This window comes from Tachypleus tridentatus, chromosome 13 (genome assembly GCF_004210375.1).
Source record: "Tachypleus tridentatus isolate NWPU-2018 chromosome 13, ASM421037v1, whole genome shotgun sequence".
Lineage (NCBI taxonomy): Eukaryota > Metazoa > Arthropoda > Merostomata > Xiphosura > Limulidae > Tachypleus > Tachypleus tridentatus.
In genome coordinates, this window is record NC_134837.1 from 209510555 (window position 1) to 209527934 (window position 17380).

A 17380-nucleotide genomic window follows, 5' to 3' on the forward strand; every position below is an offset into this window, starting at 1 on the left:
ACTCGTGATAGAATTTCTGCACATCTTTCCTTAAACTTCAATGCAGATTTCAAAATTGTGTGCTCTTTCTTGATGTAATTCAAGCATCTAGCTGTCCTGATGAAATTGGCAGAAATATACATTAACTGTGAAGAAGTGGTTTCAATGTGAGTGTATGAGATTGTTAACAGTCCAAAGTGTGAATATCTTTAATAAAAGACGTGACAACGAATGATGCAGTGAAAGAAGAAAAAACTTTCACTTTGTTTTGTAATTCTAAAGTTTTTTCACTTCAGAGTATATCGATCAATTAGCTACAGTCAGGGCTAGGGTAAGAAAGTAACAAATAGAACATAAAGATTTACAGAAAGAGAAACTTGTTATTCATTTTTGATGTTCTGAAGTAGTGTTTACTAAAGTGGAGGGGCCATAAAGCATTTCCTGGGAAGTTGACAAAAAATAGGCCCAAAGCAAAAATACTGAATAATGTTAATTCCAAATAAACAAACCAATAAAAAATTATATTGAATTAGGTGATGTAATATGTCAAAAGGAGATGTTATTGTTTTTACTACAACACTGTTTTTCAGTCACCATGTTGAAGTAGTGAAGGGGGCATCAGGTTTTTTTTATTCATGTGAAGGGAGCCACAGACTAAAAAATTTGGGAGCTATTGTTCTAGAGGTCATGCAAAATGAAATGTGAAATGTTTAATGGAAAGAAATATTTGTATTTATAGTATGAAAATTACCTTGCTTTCAGATCAACTAAGTAAAGGATTCAGAAATTCATAGACAAGTTTTTAGTGTAAATATTTTATTAAAAAATTACTGATTTTGTTTTTTCTTCTGTACAACAGATTCAAAATGTTTACTAATAGCTTGCTAAATTTCTTGAAGATACACATAAACGTGTGTAACTTCAACATTTTGTGTTCTATACAGATGGATTCCCATATTCAAAGGATTAAACAAGGATTTTGGGAAATGATAAAAACTAGCAAATATTCAGATTAAAGACATTTAGTGTTAAAACTTATAAACAATCCTGAACAACTAGTGTAGAGATAAGGGAGTTTTATCAATTTTTAAAGAAGTTTTTAAGAAATAAAATGATAGAAAATTATAAATTTAATAGGAAGTCATCTGATATTGTCAGCTTAGGATTTAATATATCAAAGATATATAAATATGAAAAGAAAAATATGTTGATTAGTAGTGCTTTACCATAAAAGAAAGGCCATAATTATTGCACTATTTATAACACTAACTTTGCAATATTACTAATGTATAGCCTTCTTGTTTTATACAGTTGGAGAGTAAACTAAATAAAAGTAGTAGTAAGATGGTTAACTTCCTGGACAGTGAAGTACAATGGATGAGTAACAAAAAAAAAATTATCTATAGACTAAAATACTGGGTCTTGTTTAAGAAATGGTACTTTTAGAATGTACAGCTCAAAAATGTAGCTTTAAACATTTTATTCTAACCCTTTTGCAATGGGCTCGGTATAATAATAGACACAAGTTTGTTTACATATTTGGAGATGTTAAGTATTTATACTGTTACTTTTGATGTAGTAGGTGTATCTTCACAAATTTTGGTAGGCTTTTAGTATTGAGTTAAGTTTTTATACAAAAAAAGATATTTTAATGAAGTATTTTTACAATAGATTTGTTTGTGAAAATATTAAGTTTGTTTTATTACTGGTCAAAATGTGAAGTGAGTTCATGTTATGACTAAACTCTTCATTTCCAAGACCTCAAATATTCTTTGTGTCCTTTGAAACCTTAATACATTTCAAACGTTTGTTTACAGTAAAACTTTGTATTTCATCTGTTATTTTCTTACTCTAACTATGTGAGATCTGTTAGTTTGACTGATCTTATAACTACCATAAAAAGAAATTGTTTATTTTTGTGCTAGAATAACTGCAAATAACACAAGTTCAAATGTTTAGTCTGAGTAGCTTAAGTCTTACAACAATATATATTTATATATTTTTTGTTATTATTAGTGACCTTCCAGCTGTGCCTGGCTGACATTACATAACTTGTTTTGACACAATGCACATGTGCTCATGTTATCATATCCAATAACATAAAACTGGCATTTAGTCTTCATAAAGTTACCCTTTCTTGACTTTTTTTTAGTTATTAGTATTTTGTATTATACAGTAACATCTATGTACAAACATTATGTGTAGTAAATTATTTTTTTCAATATAGAACAATAAATAGAGAAGTAAAGCAAACAATTCTCTTCTAGCTATGACCTTTGGACTCTATTGCTGCTGGACATAGCTTGCTAAGCCTTTTAAAATTTTAGATGTGGAGGATGTGAAACAAAATATATTTTTAAGATTGTATATTTACACACACACACACACACACACACACACACACACACACACACACACACACAGTTGACTAACCAAAAACATCTGAGCTACTAATGCTGTGACTAAAAATAGTGCAAATAAGTTTAATGTGTGTCAAAGTATAAACTGTGAGCAGTGTTACTACTTGTAATTTCCTTTTTATGGTTAAGATTATCTTTGAATTTCAAAGAAAGTGTTTTTTATTATAGTTTTTAAGTTTAACTAAAGTTTTTATTAAATAGTTTATGTAAGAAGTTATCTGATGTATTACTGTATATAATGATAAACACTGACAAAATTTAAGTTGGACTGTGATCTGGGCAAAGGTGTTTGAAATTGGTTTGTATCTTATGCAAGTGTGAAGTTTGCCTGTGTCAGATCAAATATATTATGATACCTACTAATAGGAAATAAGTTATTCCCTTATGGTATAGAAGGGGGGAGAACATGCAACTGGTGATAATGTTCCAGTAGACTAATTGAATTTGTTTCTGTAATAGATCAAACAGTAATGACGGGTGTGGAAACGGGTTTATAATCCAGAGTGAGAATTAACATTTTCCTGCTCAGAGTGTTTTACGTTAAATTGTGAGGACACGTATTACTAAAACATTCTGGCGTAATTATGAAAAGAGTAAATTAATATTAGATGTGTTCTATATTTTCATGAAAATTGCTTATCAAAAATTTGCTGTACTTATAATTTGTTTTCTGTAATATTTTGTTAGCTTGCTGGCATCAACAAACCCCAATTATTACCAAGCGAGTCATCCGATGTAGGAAATGATGTTCCAGATGATGTATTTAAGGCAGAAGATTTAAATAGCTCAGAGGTATGTTTAAACAAAGATGTTTGATGGTGAAAATGACTGTTCTGATGACTTGTTAATGTAAACCTATAGGACTGACTTTCTTGTAGGTGGATAGCATAAACTGAGATAGTAGATAGCAGTTTAATAGATAATACTTACAAATAATGTGTAATTACACAATATTCAATGTGTATTATTGGGTTTTAATATATAGATATGCATTTGCCAAAATTTTAAGGCTCTGCTATAGCATGCAAAACATCTTGCATCTTATTTTTTAGGTACCATTGAAGTAAGGTTATGTTGCCTGTAAGACAGCCATGATATCCATTGATAAAGTAAACCTGACTTGGATAATATACGAGTCAGCAAACATCTTGCTACTTTTTGCATGAAGAACTGTTTGTTTGAATTACAGTGGATTTTGTTTGTACTATGAGATGTTTACAATATTTATTTGTTGTTTTTTTCCAACAATCCTTGCATGGAAAAAGGTTTGATTTTTAGTGTCAGTATAAGCTATGAATAATTATTATTATTTTTATTTCTTCACAAAATTACTAAAGTGTTTCAGTTCTTTGATTGCTGTCTTTGAATAATTACATAAGATAATTTTTACAGATTGAGGACAGTGACATAACAAGTGAGCCTGAAAATGTTCCAGATCCTGTCACTAGTACATATCATTCTTGTGAACCTGAAGAAAACACTTGTGAAAAAATAAACCAAGAAGATGATGATGATGATGAAGCAGAATTGAGTGGAGAAGCTGCAGCTGTCTGTGCTGAAATTGATGAACTATTGGATGAGGCTCTGGACGAAGAAGATGAGAAAGAAGAAAGAGAATTTGGAACTTTTGATACAAATGTACCTGAGAAACAGGTAAGTTTGTTGCTCACATGTAGTTGATATTTTTAAGAGTTGTAATGTTCTTATTTATTCGTATTTAAGCTTAACTGGTGTGATTCAAATAGTGAGATAAATGGGGTAGGATACTTTAGTCATTTGGCTTGTGAAAATACTTGTAGTAATGTGGCATAATTATCGAAAAGAGTGTGTTAGGGTTGAATATCTGAATTGTATGTTTGTAATCCAGCAACATTCAGATATCCAGTATAATTGTAAGATGATAAAATACAATGCCCATATCTCTACAACACTTGCATATTTGTCAGTCAAGTATTTCAAAGAGAATATTCTAGTTATGGTATGTATCTGTATGATTTTTAATCTGTGTATAATTCTTGAGATTATAATGTCTAGTTTGACCTCTGTGGCTTTGAAAGGTTGTTTTAATACGTAGTTAACTTTCTATAACAAGAATACTTCAGATCTACAGTTGCTGCACTGTAAATAGTGTAATGTTATTTTTTATGGTACATCAGCACTCTGATACAATCCTTATCAGACTATTCCTACTTTATTGGAATAAAGTAGCTTGCCCATATAGCCAAGCTATAATATAAAATAAATTTAGGTAATTTATTCCTTTTAGGTGTAAAGGAATAAAGGTGGCAGTAGGTAACGTAATGTGTTATTTTCCAGTGAATTTTTTTTTTCCAAGGATAAAAGAAAGGTCTCTGTACTAATGTGAGATTGAACCTAGAAATTATTTTGATTTTTTTTTGTAACTAACAGCTTGTGAAAACAAATAAACAAAAAAAAATGGGCACAAATTTAAACGTGAAGTGTAAACCATCTTTTATTTCCAACACAAAACCAAGTTAAGCTGATATACAGGATCAAAGACATCATCTTTACCTGATAGTTAACTTTAATTTATGTACTTTGGAAAAGTATTAATGTTATAAACAACAATAACAATTTATACTTGATTTTCAAATCTAATGGCTTGAGGTTGAGAAAGAGTTAACTGAGAGAACATAGCATTATATACAAAATTCTATATTATGTTCTCAAGGCATGTGTGTCACCTAAGACACTGGTTTCAGTTGGAAGGTAATAAGAGTTACAACCTAATAGTGAGATACCAGACTTAACAATGAAAAAGACTGCAAGCTACCTTTATGCACTATATATACATATACACAACCATCTTTCCCATAGGAAGACAGTTTGTTACCTTTGGTAATAAATTCATTATGAGACCATGTTATTAAACTTGTTCTAAAATTAATTGCTGTTATAATAATTGAAGAACTAATACAGTAAGTTTACTTATTCTGTAAATTATAATATAATCTACTGAGGTACTCATCTTTTGTCTGGGTTGTGGGGTTGATGCTGTGATAAATAACCCAAACATCCTAACGATTTATTTATAATAACATATTGCACTATTCATTATTACCTCACCAAAAATTTCATATAAGCTTTGATGATTCACTATGTATATACTTACAATATGGTATACACTGTGTGATGGTTAGGTTAACTTTATATAAAGAGGCAACAGCCAAAGTAGTGGTAATAATGATGCTTTCTGTTACAAGATTTTAATATGAACTTTTTAATATTCTTCCTCACCGTTTCATGTTGTTAATTAATTGGTGGTTACTTGACTGCAGAATAAAGTTGTAAGGTCACAGGTCAAAGTAGGAAGTGGGTATATCAAGAAATGGTGGCTATTGTAGTATTTACTTCATCCGAATTGTTGCACTATTGGGAGATTTTTTATTATTATCCCCATTGCATTCCTCCTTTGAGTGCTAGTGCACTCTCTGAGATTCACAAGAGATTTGTGTAACCTTCCCCTTGCTGTATGTGTTTTGTTTTGTAGAAACTTTAAGGTGTATATTCTTATCACAAAGCCACATTGAGCTATCTGCTGCATCCATTGATGGGAGTCCCCAGCTGGTACAGTAGTAAGTCTGGAGATTTACAAAGCTAAAATGGGTTTGTTCCCCTTGGTGGACCCAGCAGATAGCCTGATGGGGCTTTGCTGTAAGAAAACACCCACATGTACACACACGTTGAGGGGAATCAAACCCTGATTTTTGTGTTGTTAGACTGAATACTTACCACTCGGGATGGAACATGTAATAAATTTTTTGTTTGGTATAAGAATATATCAGTTACTACATATAAGTGTAATTAATGTTGAATTATCTCAAAAAGCATAAATTCTCAATAACATCAATAATGAACCCCACATTAACATGTTGCTTTTTCTAAAAAAGTGTGTGTATGTGTGTGCACACAAACACACATCTATATATAATAGATAAATTTTGCAAAATAATCAAGTTAAAAACAAGAACACATGACAAAAAGTAGTATAAATGATATAAAACTAGTGTCCTTTAATATCACATAATTGCTGCTGTAGTAATCAAAAAGCACATAGAGTTACATGTTAGAGTATGTTCAGCACTGAGGAAAATAGGATTTTGTTTTTCAGGTCTCGATCCATCAAAATGGAGATTTTTCTTCCTCTGCTCCCCAACCACCCCCAAAAAAACCTATGCAGTCACCTGCACCAACTTCAGTATATGATAATGGTAATGAAGTTCCTTTACTTCATACTATCAGCTTCTACAGAAGACAGGCTAAACAGGAAGTAAAGACGACACCAATTCGTAGTGTTGTGAGACGGGAAGAAGTGTGCAGTCCTCCCACTCCAGACAAGGTGGATGTCTCAGTCAGTGTTCAAGAAAAAATTAAGGTACCATTGTTTAAAAATATTTCTAGTTTACTTGGAATCAAAATTTACAGCTCATTTATTTAGTTATTCATTATTTCACAGAATTCCTAACATGTATGTAAAATCTTGCAGGGAGATTTTTTTTATATCAAAAACCAGGTTAACTTTAGGGTTAATTTATATATCACTTTTAAAGAACATCTTTCTACTTAAGTAGGCATGGAGAAATATTCTTGTTGAGGTAATTTGTTGCAGGAAAGGCTAAGAGGAATATTAGTGAAAAACAATTAAACCTGATTATTGTTATGCCTTTGAAGGTTTTATTTCTTTTAGAAATACAGTATTCCCCCGCAAATAGCGAAAAACCGCGAATATTGGATGCAGTTTTAAAACTTCTATGTATGAGATTATATACGGTATTAAATGCTTCCCAGACACTTTCTAAAGACACTCTTACTCATTAATACAGTAATAATGTAGTAATATTGCATGCAGTCATGTATTTCACTAATGTAGTAATGATAATGTAAACACATTTTAATTTTGTACTGCAACAATATTTTAATCAAAAAGAAACGTAAGTACAGTAGGACAGTAACACCGCATAGTATAGTTACCCATACTGTATTACTGTACCGTAAAGTCATTTTCTATGCGTACAACACATGTATTAGAATTGACAGAAAGTGGAACAAATTTAAAGGCAAACTTAGACAAATACAGTACGCACAGTGCAGGTAATAATACAGTACAGTACAATTCAGTAATAATATGCAATTAAAAACATTATTAATACACGGTCACAAAAATATGCACTGTACATACAGTGTATGCATTTATAAAAAAATACGTACTGTATTGCAATAATAATTGAAAAAAAATTAATATTGTTTGTGCACTCACCAATAATGAATGATAATAAAATGATGATGAAATTTGCTGTGCCATACGATGATGATGATAACACTAATGTACAGTATGGCACAGCTTAGCTGCTGCTTTACAGCACTTTAGGTAATAACTCCTCCTCTTCAGGCACTTAAGGAGAAAGCTCCATTTCTTCAGGAGAGTCAAGAGGTTGTGTTGTTTCTTTAGGAGAGTCAGGAGGAGGTGTCGTACTTTCTTCGGGTGTGGCTTGGTTTGACGTTTTGGGTACCTTCTTTAGGAACATGGTTATTGGCAGCTGGTTCCGTTGTTTTTTCATAGTGATGAATAGAGTTTTGTAGGTCGACATGGTAGAGTTAATTGCATTTGAGAATTGCAGCGAACGAACCATGTAAGGGTCCCATGACTTGGCAGTCTCTTGCAAATCCTTTGCTTTTGACATGAGTTCAGCCAACCGTTCTAGAGTTAGACCCTCGTCCTCTTCCTCTTGTGATGGTTCTTCCTGGCCCTCTGTTTCTTCTTCACTGGCAGATTTCGTCAACTCTGCCAAATCTTCGAGGGGCTGAGAGTGGGCGTTAATCAGATCATTGAACTCTTCATAAGTTATGTCATCAAAGCCTTCACCACCGATTAACTTTGCTAGTTTAACTGACTTGTTGACAGCATCATGTTGAATTTCATCCGGTCAGAACCCTTTGTAATCATGAACACATTCTGGCCACAGATTTTTCCAACATGCATCAAATGTTTCTTTTTTCATGTCTTGAAGTGCCTTGTGTATGACTGTCAGGCACGATGCAATTGTGAAATTGCGCCAGTACACTTTCAACTGGAAGTCCTCATTTTCGTTTATTTCATCAACTAATTGTTGAAGACAGTTGCCAGTGTAAAGTGCCTTAAAGGCACGAATCACTCCTTGATCCATAGGCTGGAGGAGGGATGTTGTGTTGGGAGGGAGGAACTCGATCTGGACTCCCTCATGATACAAATCCACAGGGTGACCGCCAGCATTATCCATGATTAGCAACACTCAAAATTCGAGTTCTTTTTTGCGAAGGTATTCTACCACTTGAGGGATGAAACACTGATGAAACCAGTTGGATGTCAGGAGCTTCGTAATCCAGGCCTTGGAATTATGCATCCAGAAGACAGGCAAAGTGTTTTTATTCTTGTTCTTCAGAGCCCTGGACTTTGCAGATTTATAAATGAGGCCGGGTTTCATCATCCAGCCAGCAGCATTGCCACACATAATAAGTGTCACTCTGTCCTTTTGTGCTTTGAATCCTGGGGCTTTCAGTTCGTCCTTCATGATGAAAGTTCTGGAAGGCATTTTTTTCCAGAACAACCCAGTCTCATCCATGTTGAAGACCTGCTCTGGCTTGTATCCCTTCTCCTCAATGAGTTTCTTAAAGGCCTCAGGATACTTTGCTGCAGCTTCTGTGTCTGCAGATGCAGCTTCTTTGTGGGATTTTCCAAATCGTAGTTGGTAACGTTTCAGGAAACGATCGAACCAACCCTTGCTGGCATGAAATTCTTCAGCATCAGCTGCTGTTGATGGTCCTGGTTGTCCTTCAGTAAATTGAGAATATAATTTCAATGCCTTCTTTTGAATGATCTTGGTGTCCAAAGGGATATTTTTCTTTCGCAAGTCTTGTATCCATGCCTTCTTTTGAATGATCTTGGTGTCCAAAGGGATATTTTTCTTTCGCAAGTCTTGTATCCACAATGCTAAGGCAGATTCCATCCTCACGATTGCCTTGTTTCTTACAACATTCACCATCTTAGCACTTCCACAAAAATTCGTATCTACACTAGCTCTGATTGCTTGTTCATTTTTCTTTATGTAACGCACGGTGCTCTCATTCACTCCGTAATGGCGTCCTACAGCAGCATAACCTTTTCCTTCCTTTATCATATCAAGCAGTTGTACCTTCTCATGCAGGGTCATAACCTTTTTCTGGCGCTTCGGTTCCTTGCCAGAAGCTGGAGGTGTAGGGCGTTTGAATGGCATTGTAGGGTGTAAATAATATTGTAAAAATAAACACTTGAATTTACAGTCCAAACAACCACGTTGAAAACTCACGCGCGAATGAAAGAGAGAAGCAGCTGATCAGCAGCACGCGTATGCAGCCAATCAGCAAGAAGGAGAAACTAAAGCTGTCAGCCATTGGCTAAATTCAAACCTATTCCCTAGCCTCCTAGGGACCGAGCGCTGTGTGTGTGCGTGTGTAGTGCGTTACCGGCTGTGCTTTGCCGTTTGCGTTGTGGGGGAAGCTGAGGCAGTCAGCCAATAGCAGCTCAGCGCATTGTTCGATAAAGACGTCAATCGATAAAACTGCTTGAGAGAGTAAATACAGACATACCCTCGAAAAGCGCTTTTAGTCTCTGTGACCTACAAAAACCCGGTTTACCGAGCATTCGTTTTTATGATGTTATGACGCTAGCCCTGGTATACCGGCATACGATGCGATAGAGTTAATAGCCTAACCCGCGAATATGCGGGGCCGCGAATGGGGAACCGCGAACAGGTGAGGGTATACTGTAACTTTCAGTATGACTTTTGTAGAACACATAAGGAAAAGTCTACAGTTTTTCTTGGTGATTGTTTCTTAATTATGTCTGAGGCATGTGTGTCCCAACAGGCATTGCTGTTCAGTTTCACCAGATACACAAAAATATGACATGTTCTGAGGTGAAGTAACTGGAGAATTGTGTTCAAAATATTTGTATGGGTTCTACTAGTCATCATGACAAACAAATGTAACTTAGCAGTGGTGAAAGGGTTAAAACTGAAAGTACATGTTAAAGAAATAGTAAAAAATGTCTTAGGTTTATCTGAAACATTTGTTGAATTGTTAGCTTGAATTTATTCTCTTTCAGGCTTTACAGGAAGAAGTTTATGCTCAGCAGACAATTGTTGGACAAGCCAGTCAAGCTCTTAACCTTTGTCACAGCACCACCGAGTTCCATGGATCAATGGAACAAGTCGAGGGAGAACGGCTTTTACTTATTGCAAGTATGTTTTAAACAATTCTGAGTCAGTTTCTTCTATAAAGAACAAAACTAGCAATCAGTATGGCTAATAAAATATATTGTTTTTATGTTCTTGTACAGACTAGAGTGCATTGTTTAATGATTTGGGTTTCATCATTGCTAATGGTATTGTTGATTGTGAATTTTGGAGACTGGGGTTAACCCTAACTCTGACTATTAAACTCACAAGCAAAACAATCTTTTTTTAATGTTTAAATTTCTAATATTGCTTCTTTCTGAGAAAAAATTCATATTTCCTTTGGCTGTAATTGATACGTCTAAACAGGGTCCCTATTTTTAGCTTGCTGTTGTGGCCTTGATATATTTTGCATGAATTATATACGAGTGAATAATACATGTCTGATATTCCAAATGTAATAAAGTCTGGGTCAGTGTTACACACTTTTAAATTTTTGATTCTGCCACTTGGTAAGTGGCAGCTGTGAACTGGAGTGTCTGATTAATAACTTGTGAAAGGACTTCCAAAGTCCAGAAATGTCTTATTGTAATTTATAAAAAACACAAGTTTTAAAATTACTGTTGGTGGTATAATTACATTGATTATTTCTAACATTCTCTTATGTTGAAATCTGGTTTTACTTTAGGTAAGGAGTGTGTAATATTAAGTTTTGTCACATAATCACTGTATAATTGTTTTTATTATTTTGTCACACATAAATATTGGTGCCATATCTTAAGTAATGTGGAAGGTTAAAATCTTGATGAACTGTGTAATGAAAAACAATTAATTAATCTTTTTGCTTTGTCAGGGACATATTTTTTCTAGTGCTTAAACCCCAAACACTATGACTGGGACAAATGTTTCAAGATTGCTGCTCCTGATGTACAAGAGTAAAATGAGTTAAAGTATTCATTGATATGTTGATATATGGTTTCCCTTAATGTTTTACACTTGTGTAAGGGGAATGTATGACAACTGTGTGCTGACTGTACCAATACTGTTGGAGAAGTGATTATTAACCCTAATTACTATGTAAATGTGCTTGATTTAGGTAACGTAAAAGACAGTGGGAGTTTGTCAAGTGGTGTTAAAGTGTGTGATGATGATGAGACAAGAGGATGCTAGCTCTCTGTTAAGACAGTGGGAGTTTGTCAAGTGGTGTTAAAGTGTGTGATGATGATGAGACAAGAGGATGCTAACTCTCTGTTAAGACAGTGGGAGTTTGTCAAGTGGTGTTAAAGTGTGTGATGATGATGAGACAAGAGGATGCTAGCTCTCTGTTAAGACAGTGGGAGTTTGTCAAGTGGTGTTAAAGTGTGTGATGATGATGAGACAAGAGGATGCTAACTCTCTGTTAAGACAGTGGGAGTTTGTCAAGTGGTGTTAAAGTGTGTGATGATGATGAGACAAGAGGATGCTAGCTCTCTGTTAAGACAGTGGGAGTTTGTCAAGTGGTGTTAAAGTGTGTGATGATGATGAGACAAGAGGATGCTAACTCTCTGTTAAGACAGTGGGAGTTTGTCAAGTGGTGTTAAAGTGTGTGATGATGATGAGACAAGAGGATGCTAACTCTCTGTTAAGACAGTGGGAGTTTGTCAAGTGGTGTTAAAGTGTGTGATGATGATGAGACAAGAGGATGCTAGCTCTCTGTTAAGACAGTGGGAGTTTGTCAAGTGGTGTTAAAGTGTGTGATGATGATGAGACAAGAGGATGCTAACTCTCTGTTAAGACAGTGGGAGTTTGTCAAGTGGTGTTAAAGTGTGTGATGATGATGAGACAAGAGGATGCTAGCTCTCTGTTAAGACAGTGGGAGTTTGTCAAGTGGTGTTAAAGTGTGTGATGATGATGAGACAAGAGGATGCTAACTCTCTGTTAAGACAGTGGGAGTTTGTCAAGTGGTGTTAAAGTGTGTGATGATGATGAGACAAGAGGATGCTAACTCTCTGTTAAGACAGTGGGAGTTTGTCAAGTGGTGTTAAAGTGTGTGATGATGATGAGACAAGAGGATGCTAGCTCTCTGTTAAGACAGTGGGAGTTTGTCAAGTGGTGTTAAAGTGTGTGATGATGATGAGACAAGAGGATGCTAGCTCTCTGTTAAGACAGTGGGAGTTTGTCAAGTGGTGTTAAAGTCTGTGATGATGAGACAAGAGGATGCTAACTCTCTGTTTAGTGATGGTAGTCAAGATGATGAACCTGGACCTGTGTAAACAGTGTCAACAATGGGAGACTGTCCCAGTTGCAGTGTCAGGATGCCAGAGCTCTGGGAAATATACATCCTAGTCACGGTGTGAGGGGATTCTAGCTCTGGGAAATATACATCTCAGCTGCATCATGGATTAAAATTTAACACATATCTGTAACTCATATTAATTTGCTTGATGAGATAAATATTTTACTGGAATTAATTTAAAAATCGATTTGAAGTTTTTTCATGAATTAGATTACATTTACCATTTTACAGCTCAAGGAGTGGAATATTTTTTATTGTATGAAATAATTAATGAATGGTAAAACAAATCATTTTTCCTCTTTCTAACTTTTAGCCCAAAAGCGACACGCGTGTGTGAATGAAATCCAGAGGTTGAAGAGTGTGGGATCTTTAAGTTCGAAATTTGATTCGGAAGGAAGAGGTACCTTAATAATCAGTGATATTAGACTTCCATTAAAACGTGAATTTCTTGTTGCCCAGATGGAAGGGAAAAATGGTAAGTCGTTGTTTAAAAGTTCCTGAGTTTGCTTGCTATATTTGTAATGCTACACAAAAGACTATAATATTAAAGTTCTGGGAATATAAGTGTATTTGATAAACTGAAGTGTTATTATGAAATGAAATGAAATTATCATCTGATTCTATAGTGACTTAAATAGTACTTTGATTTCATGATTGTTTGTTGTCTTTACGTAGGTAGACATTGTAACTTCATATTTTTTGTTAAGATAAAACCATTCTGTTTTCTTGGTTTGGATTGACAAATTGTTCTCTGGAAGTTTGTGCCTGTTTTTATACATTTTAAATTTGGAATGACCCATTGGTTAAAGGTCATTAAAAACTACTAAATAGCTTCTTTGAAGGTTGTGTTATTTTAAAAATATATAGCAAAGCTAATTATTTCAGATTAGGCAGTTTGCTCTGAAAAATGTATGCACTTAATTTTTATTTATTTTTTTAATCTTCAGAGAACACCGTTCACTATTTTCTGTGCCTTATCCGCTACAATGCTGATGTTATTGCTACTCAGATGTTGTCTACAGAAGATGGAATCACAGCTGGTACTATGAGTTTCACGAACCACATCACCATACAGGATCTGAGTGGTGACTTTGTTGTTAACTTTGAAGTTTATGCACTGGTATGGTTGTATAACATAGATTTATAAAGAATTTTTAAGATAGAATCTAAAGTGACAATTTTAGGTGGAACCAAATTGCTTAGAGGTTATATGTAACTTTTTTTAAAATAAATATAAATGACATATCAAGTACAAAATGCAAGTTTTTATTAATTTTAAATTTTTGTCAAAGTTGATTTAACAAAATGAGGGTAATTTTTATGCATTCAAATCACTATATGAAGGTTTAAACAAATATGTATTGTTCTCTTGTGTACTTTGGTAAGTTATAAGTTAGGGTTCTTGGTAAGCCTAACTTATCACTAAATTTCTTAAATATAACTTATATATAAATATATATATAACTTGTGATAAATCAGACTGTGTATTCCAACTCTAGTTGTTTTAGCTGATATGACATGTGTTATTGTCAGGTATTTGTATGTGTTCAATGTTTTCAGCTGAAATTGCTTCAGTAAAAGAGCATTTACTAGAATTGGCGAGTATATTGTTACTCTTATTATGGCTTAATAAGAGCTATTTGTCATAGATTTTCTTTTAATGTACCACATGTTATATTCTGTGAATATTCTTTTTTCAGCAAACAAAAAAAGAAGCTCTTCCACATGAAAGGAAATATCATATTAAAAAAGTATGTCTTCTTCTTGAAACTAGTTTACAATTGACAGCTAACTAAACTTTTCTGATGAATTCATCTTACAAATTTCTGCTTCTTAAGACACCTTATTTTGCTTTTTAATAATTTTCTCTCATTTTTATAACACAAGCTTGCCTGGATGAAATTATTTATGGATGACACTTGTGTTTGGTTCAGTGATAAATAATCCAGCCTGTTGGTGTTTGTCCTAAGACTTGTATTATGACAAACAGTGTAAGTTAGTGACTTAGTGTGAATGCCTTTCTAAACTGGGAAAGCATGATTATAATTTGATTACACTTGTCATAAGACATTAATATTAAGCCTAAAGGACTAAATAAAACATGAAGTGTTGAAAACGTAATAGGCCTAACACTAATGTTTAATGATGAATATTAATTAATTATTGCCATGTTTTAACAGCTTAGAAAGGTATTCAAACCAAAACAGCTGTTTTAACAAATGACTGAAATAGTTGTGTTTAAACCACTACTGTAACCCAGCAAGCATTATGAGCTGTGTATTGAATGAAATGTGTCCTTGGCAATGGATAGGATGGACATAGTGTGGTTAAAATACTGTTATATCTAATATATCTTATGGCAAATTTAATGCAGTTTTGCTTAAGGTATTATTGATTTCTTACAATCAGACATTTATAATTTTGGATAAAAACAAAATAACCTTGGAAGTATTTACTAACTGCCTTACTATACATTTTACTTTGTAACGTGTCAACACTTCCTAGAATGCATGTTTATTGAAAAATATTTGTATCAATTAGGATCACAGCAAAATAAGACTGACACCCAAGGGCAAAAAATCAGAGGCTAAGCTACTTACTTCACCAGGTAAGACGTTAAACTAAAAATAAATGTCTCTTAACAATTACAACACGTTGGAATGCCTTCCTTACTATCTCTAATGTTCCCGAATTTCAGCATTGTGGATTTTTGTGTTAATAGAAGCAGAATAATGTGGTTTCATATTTTTTGACAAAGTGACTGTTTCCTTTTACTTCTGATGATGAAATGAATTTATTTTTTTCAAGAGTGGCAAGTTTTCTGTGGTAAGGTTGTTGAAGAAAATGGTATTTTAAAAACATAAGTAAAGACATTTAGTGCAAATCTAATTCTTTGTTTTTTTTTTATATTAATAGCAATCTCCAGTCCTGGGGGTCCTAATGCTGTCCGGACGTCTAGTTTTGGCCTTGTGGGGTTCCTGAAGCTTAAGTTAAATACTTGTAACCGCAAAGCATATTCTCTTGAAAAAGTGAGTTTATAAGAACACTTTGATAAGTTCAATGTTTTCAGGTGAGACTGCTTCAGTAAAAGGTTCATAAAGGATTGAATGTTTAATGTGAAATTTCTTTAATTAGAAATATAATTAAATAACTTTACGTTAGAGCTTTGGAAATATATTTTAGGTATGACTTTAAAACTTGTGTACTTTTAAAATACTAAATGTCCCCTGAGAACTTTAAATAACTTTAAGTTCACCACATGTAAGTTTTATATTGGCTAGTATCGTGTTCTCTCAAGAGGCAGGGAATTGTTGACAGCACATGAAACAAACAACTAGATTTTATATCTTAGACTTCTAATACCCTTTCATACTTTAATGTTACTCACATTAATAGTATAAGCTGAAGTGTTTATTATGTGTGTTTTGGTTTGATTTAAATATTTTTTATGTAATAAAGAATTATTTACCATTGTTAGTTTAGTACTATCTTAAATATCCTGAGCTGGTTGAACCTTATAAGATGTTAGTGGTATTATAGATAAAAATATAGTTAGTGTTGTATTCAAATCATTGTAAGTTTTTGTTTTATGATTTCCAATACACCTTGTCAGAATAGTATAAGAAATTAGCTATGTTAATTATAGAGTTGATTTTCAGTTTTTGACCCAACCCATCTGAAGTTATTGATTCATGAACTTGAATAAAAGTTTATTGATTTACATTTTCAACAACTTTTTTCAGTAATCGTTAAAACAAATGTTCTGAAGGATGTGAAATTCTAAATTACTGTGATAAAGTGTAAATCGTGTAAAGTTTTTAAAGGATTAATTTTGAGTTATAGTTAAATCTCAGTCTCAGATTTTATTTGGTTAGTGCAGCTGTCACACATTTTTCCCTTAGGTTCTTGCTCATCCTCATAACTTACTGACAAAGTCAACATTACTTTCAGGTTCCATACGCGTCTCCTCTAGAAGGTTCCATAATGATGAAGGTCCAGCTTCATGCAGAGCATAATGTTGAGGAAAAAGGGTTTTTGGTAAGCCTAACTTATCACTAAATTTCTTTGATATAACATGTTTTTAACCTGTAGTTAGAATTATAGAATGAAATGGGGGAGGAAAATAAAAAAAATATAAAACTTGTGTATTCTACCTGTCTTTAACTATTGTATTAATGACTGAATACACTGAGTGTGGAAAGGTGTTAAATTGTATAAAAAAAAAGACCAAAAATGGCTTTTTTTTTCTCTCTGATATTGTGTCATTAGACCACAAAAGTATCTTTGTTGTGTAATATAGACTTTAATTTTGTTAGGTCATCTTTTTAAATTTAACGTGTATTTGTTTTCCACAAACTAAATGGATTCACCAGTTCCATTTTGTGAGCAATAAACCTGGAAATTAACAGTTTTGTGGCTCTTTGGTCACCTGTTACAAAGGACGGTTGACCTGTAATTTTGTTCATTGTGTTTTAAGTCCTTGCAAATTAACTATA

At 33.5% G+C, this 17380-nt stretch overlaps 1 protein-coding gene across 13 annotated transcripts in view; it reads left to right on the forward strand.

Moving 5' to 3' along the window:
- Positions 1-17380, forward strand: part of LOC143240700 (uncharacterized) — a 41038-nt gene that overhangs the window by 18093 nt on the left and 5565 nt on the right. For 8 of the 13 annotated variants that reach the window (XM_076483579.1, XM_076483580.1, XM_076483586.1 and 5 more), the window contains exons 8-17: positions 3087-3191; positions 3792-4052; positions 6532-6795; positions 10540-10675; positions 13198-13359; positions 13832-14004; positions 14585-14635; positions 15426-15492; positions 15801-15913; positions 16836-16922. In XM_076483579.1, the coding sequence (XP_076339694.1) occupies positions 3087-3191; positions 3792-4052; positions 6532-6795; positions 10540-10675; positions 13198-13359; positions 13832-14004; positions 14585-14635; positions 15426-15492; positions 15801-15913; positions 16836-16922 (1419 nt within the window). Of the gene's footprint in view, positions 1-3086; positions 3192-3791; positions 4053-6516; positions 6796-10539; positions 10676-13197; positions 13360-13831; positions 14005-14584; positions 14636-15425; positions 15493-15800; positions 15914-16835; positions 16923-17380 lie in introns of all 13 variants that reach the window. The other 5 variants (XM_076483575.1, XM_076483578.1, XM_076483582.1 and 2 more) reach the window with 1 other exon arrangement.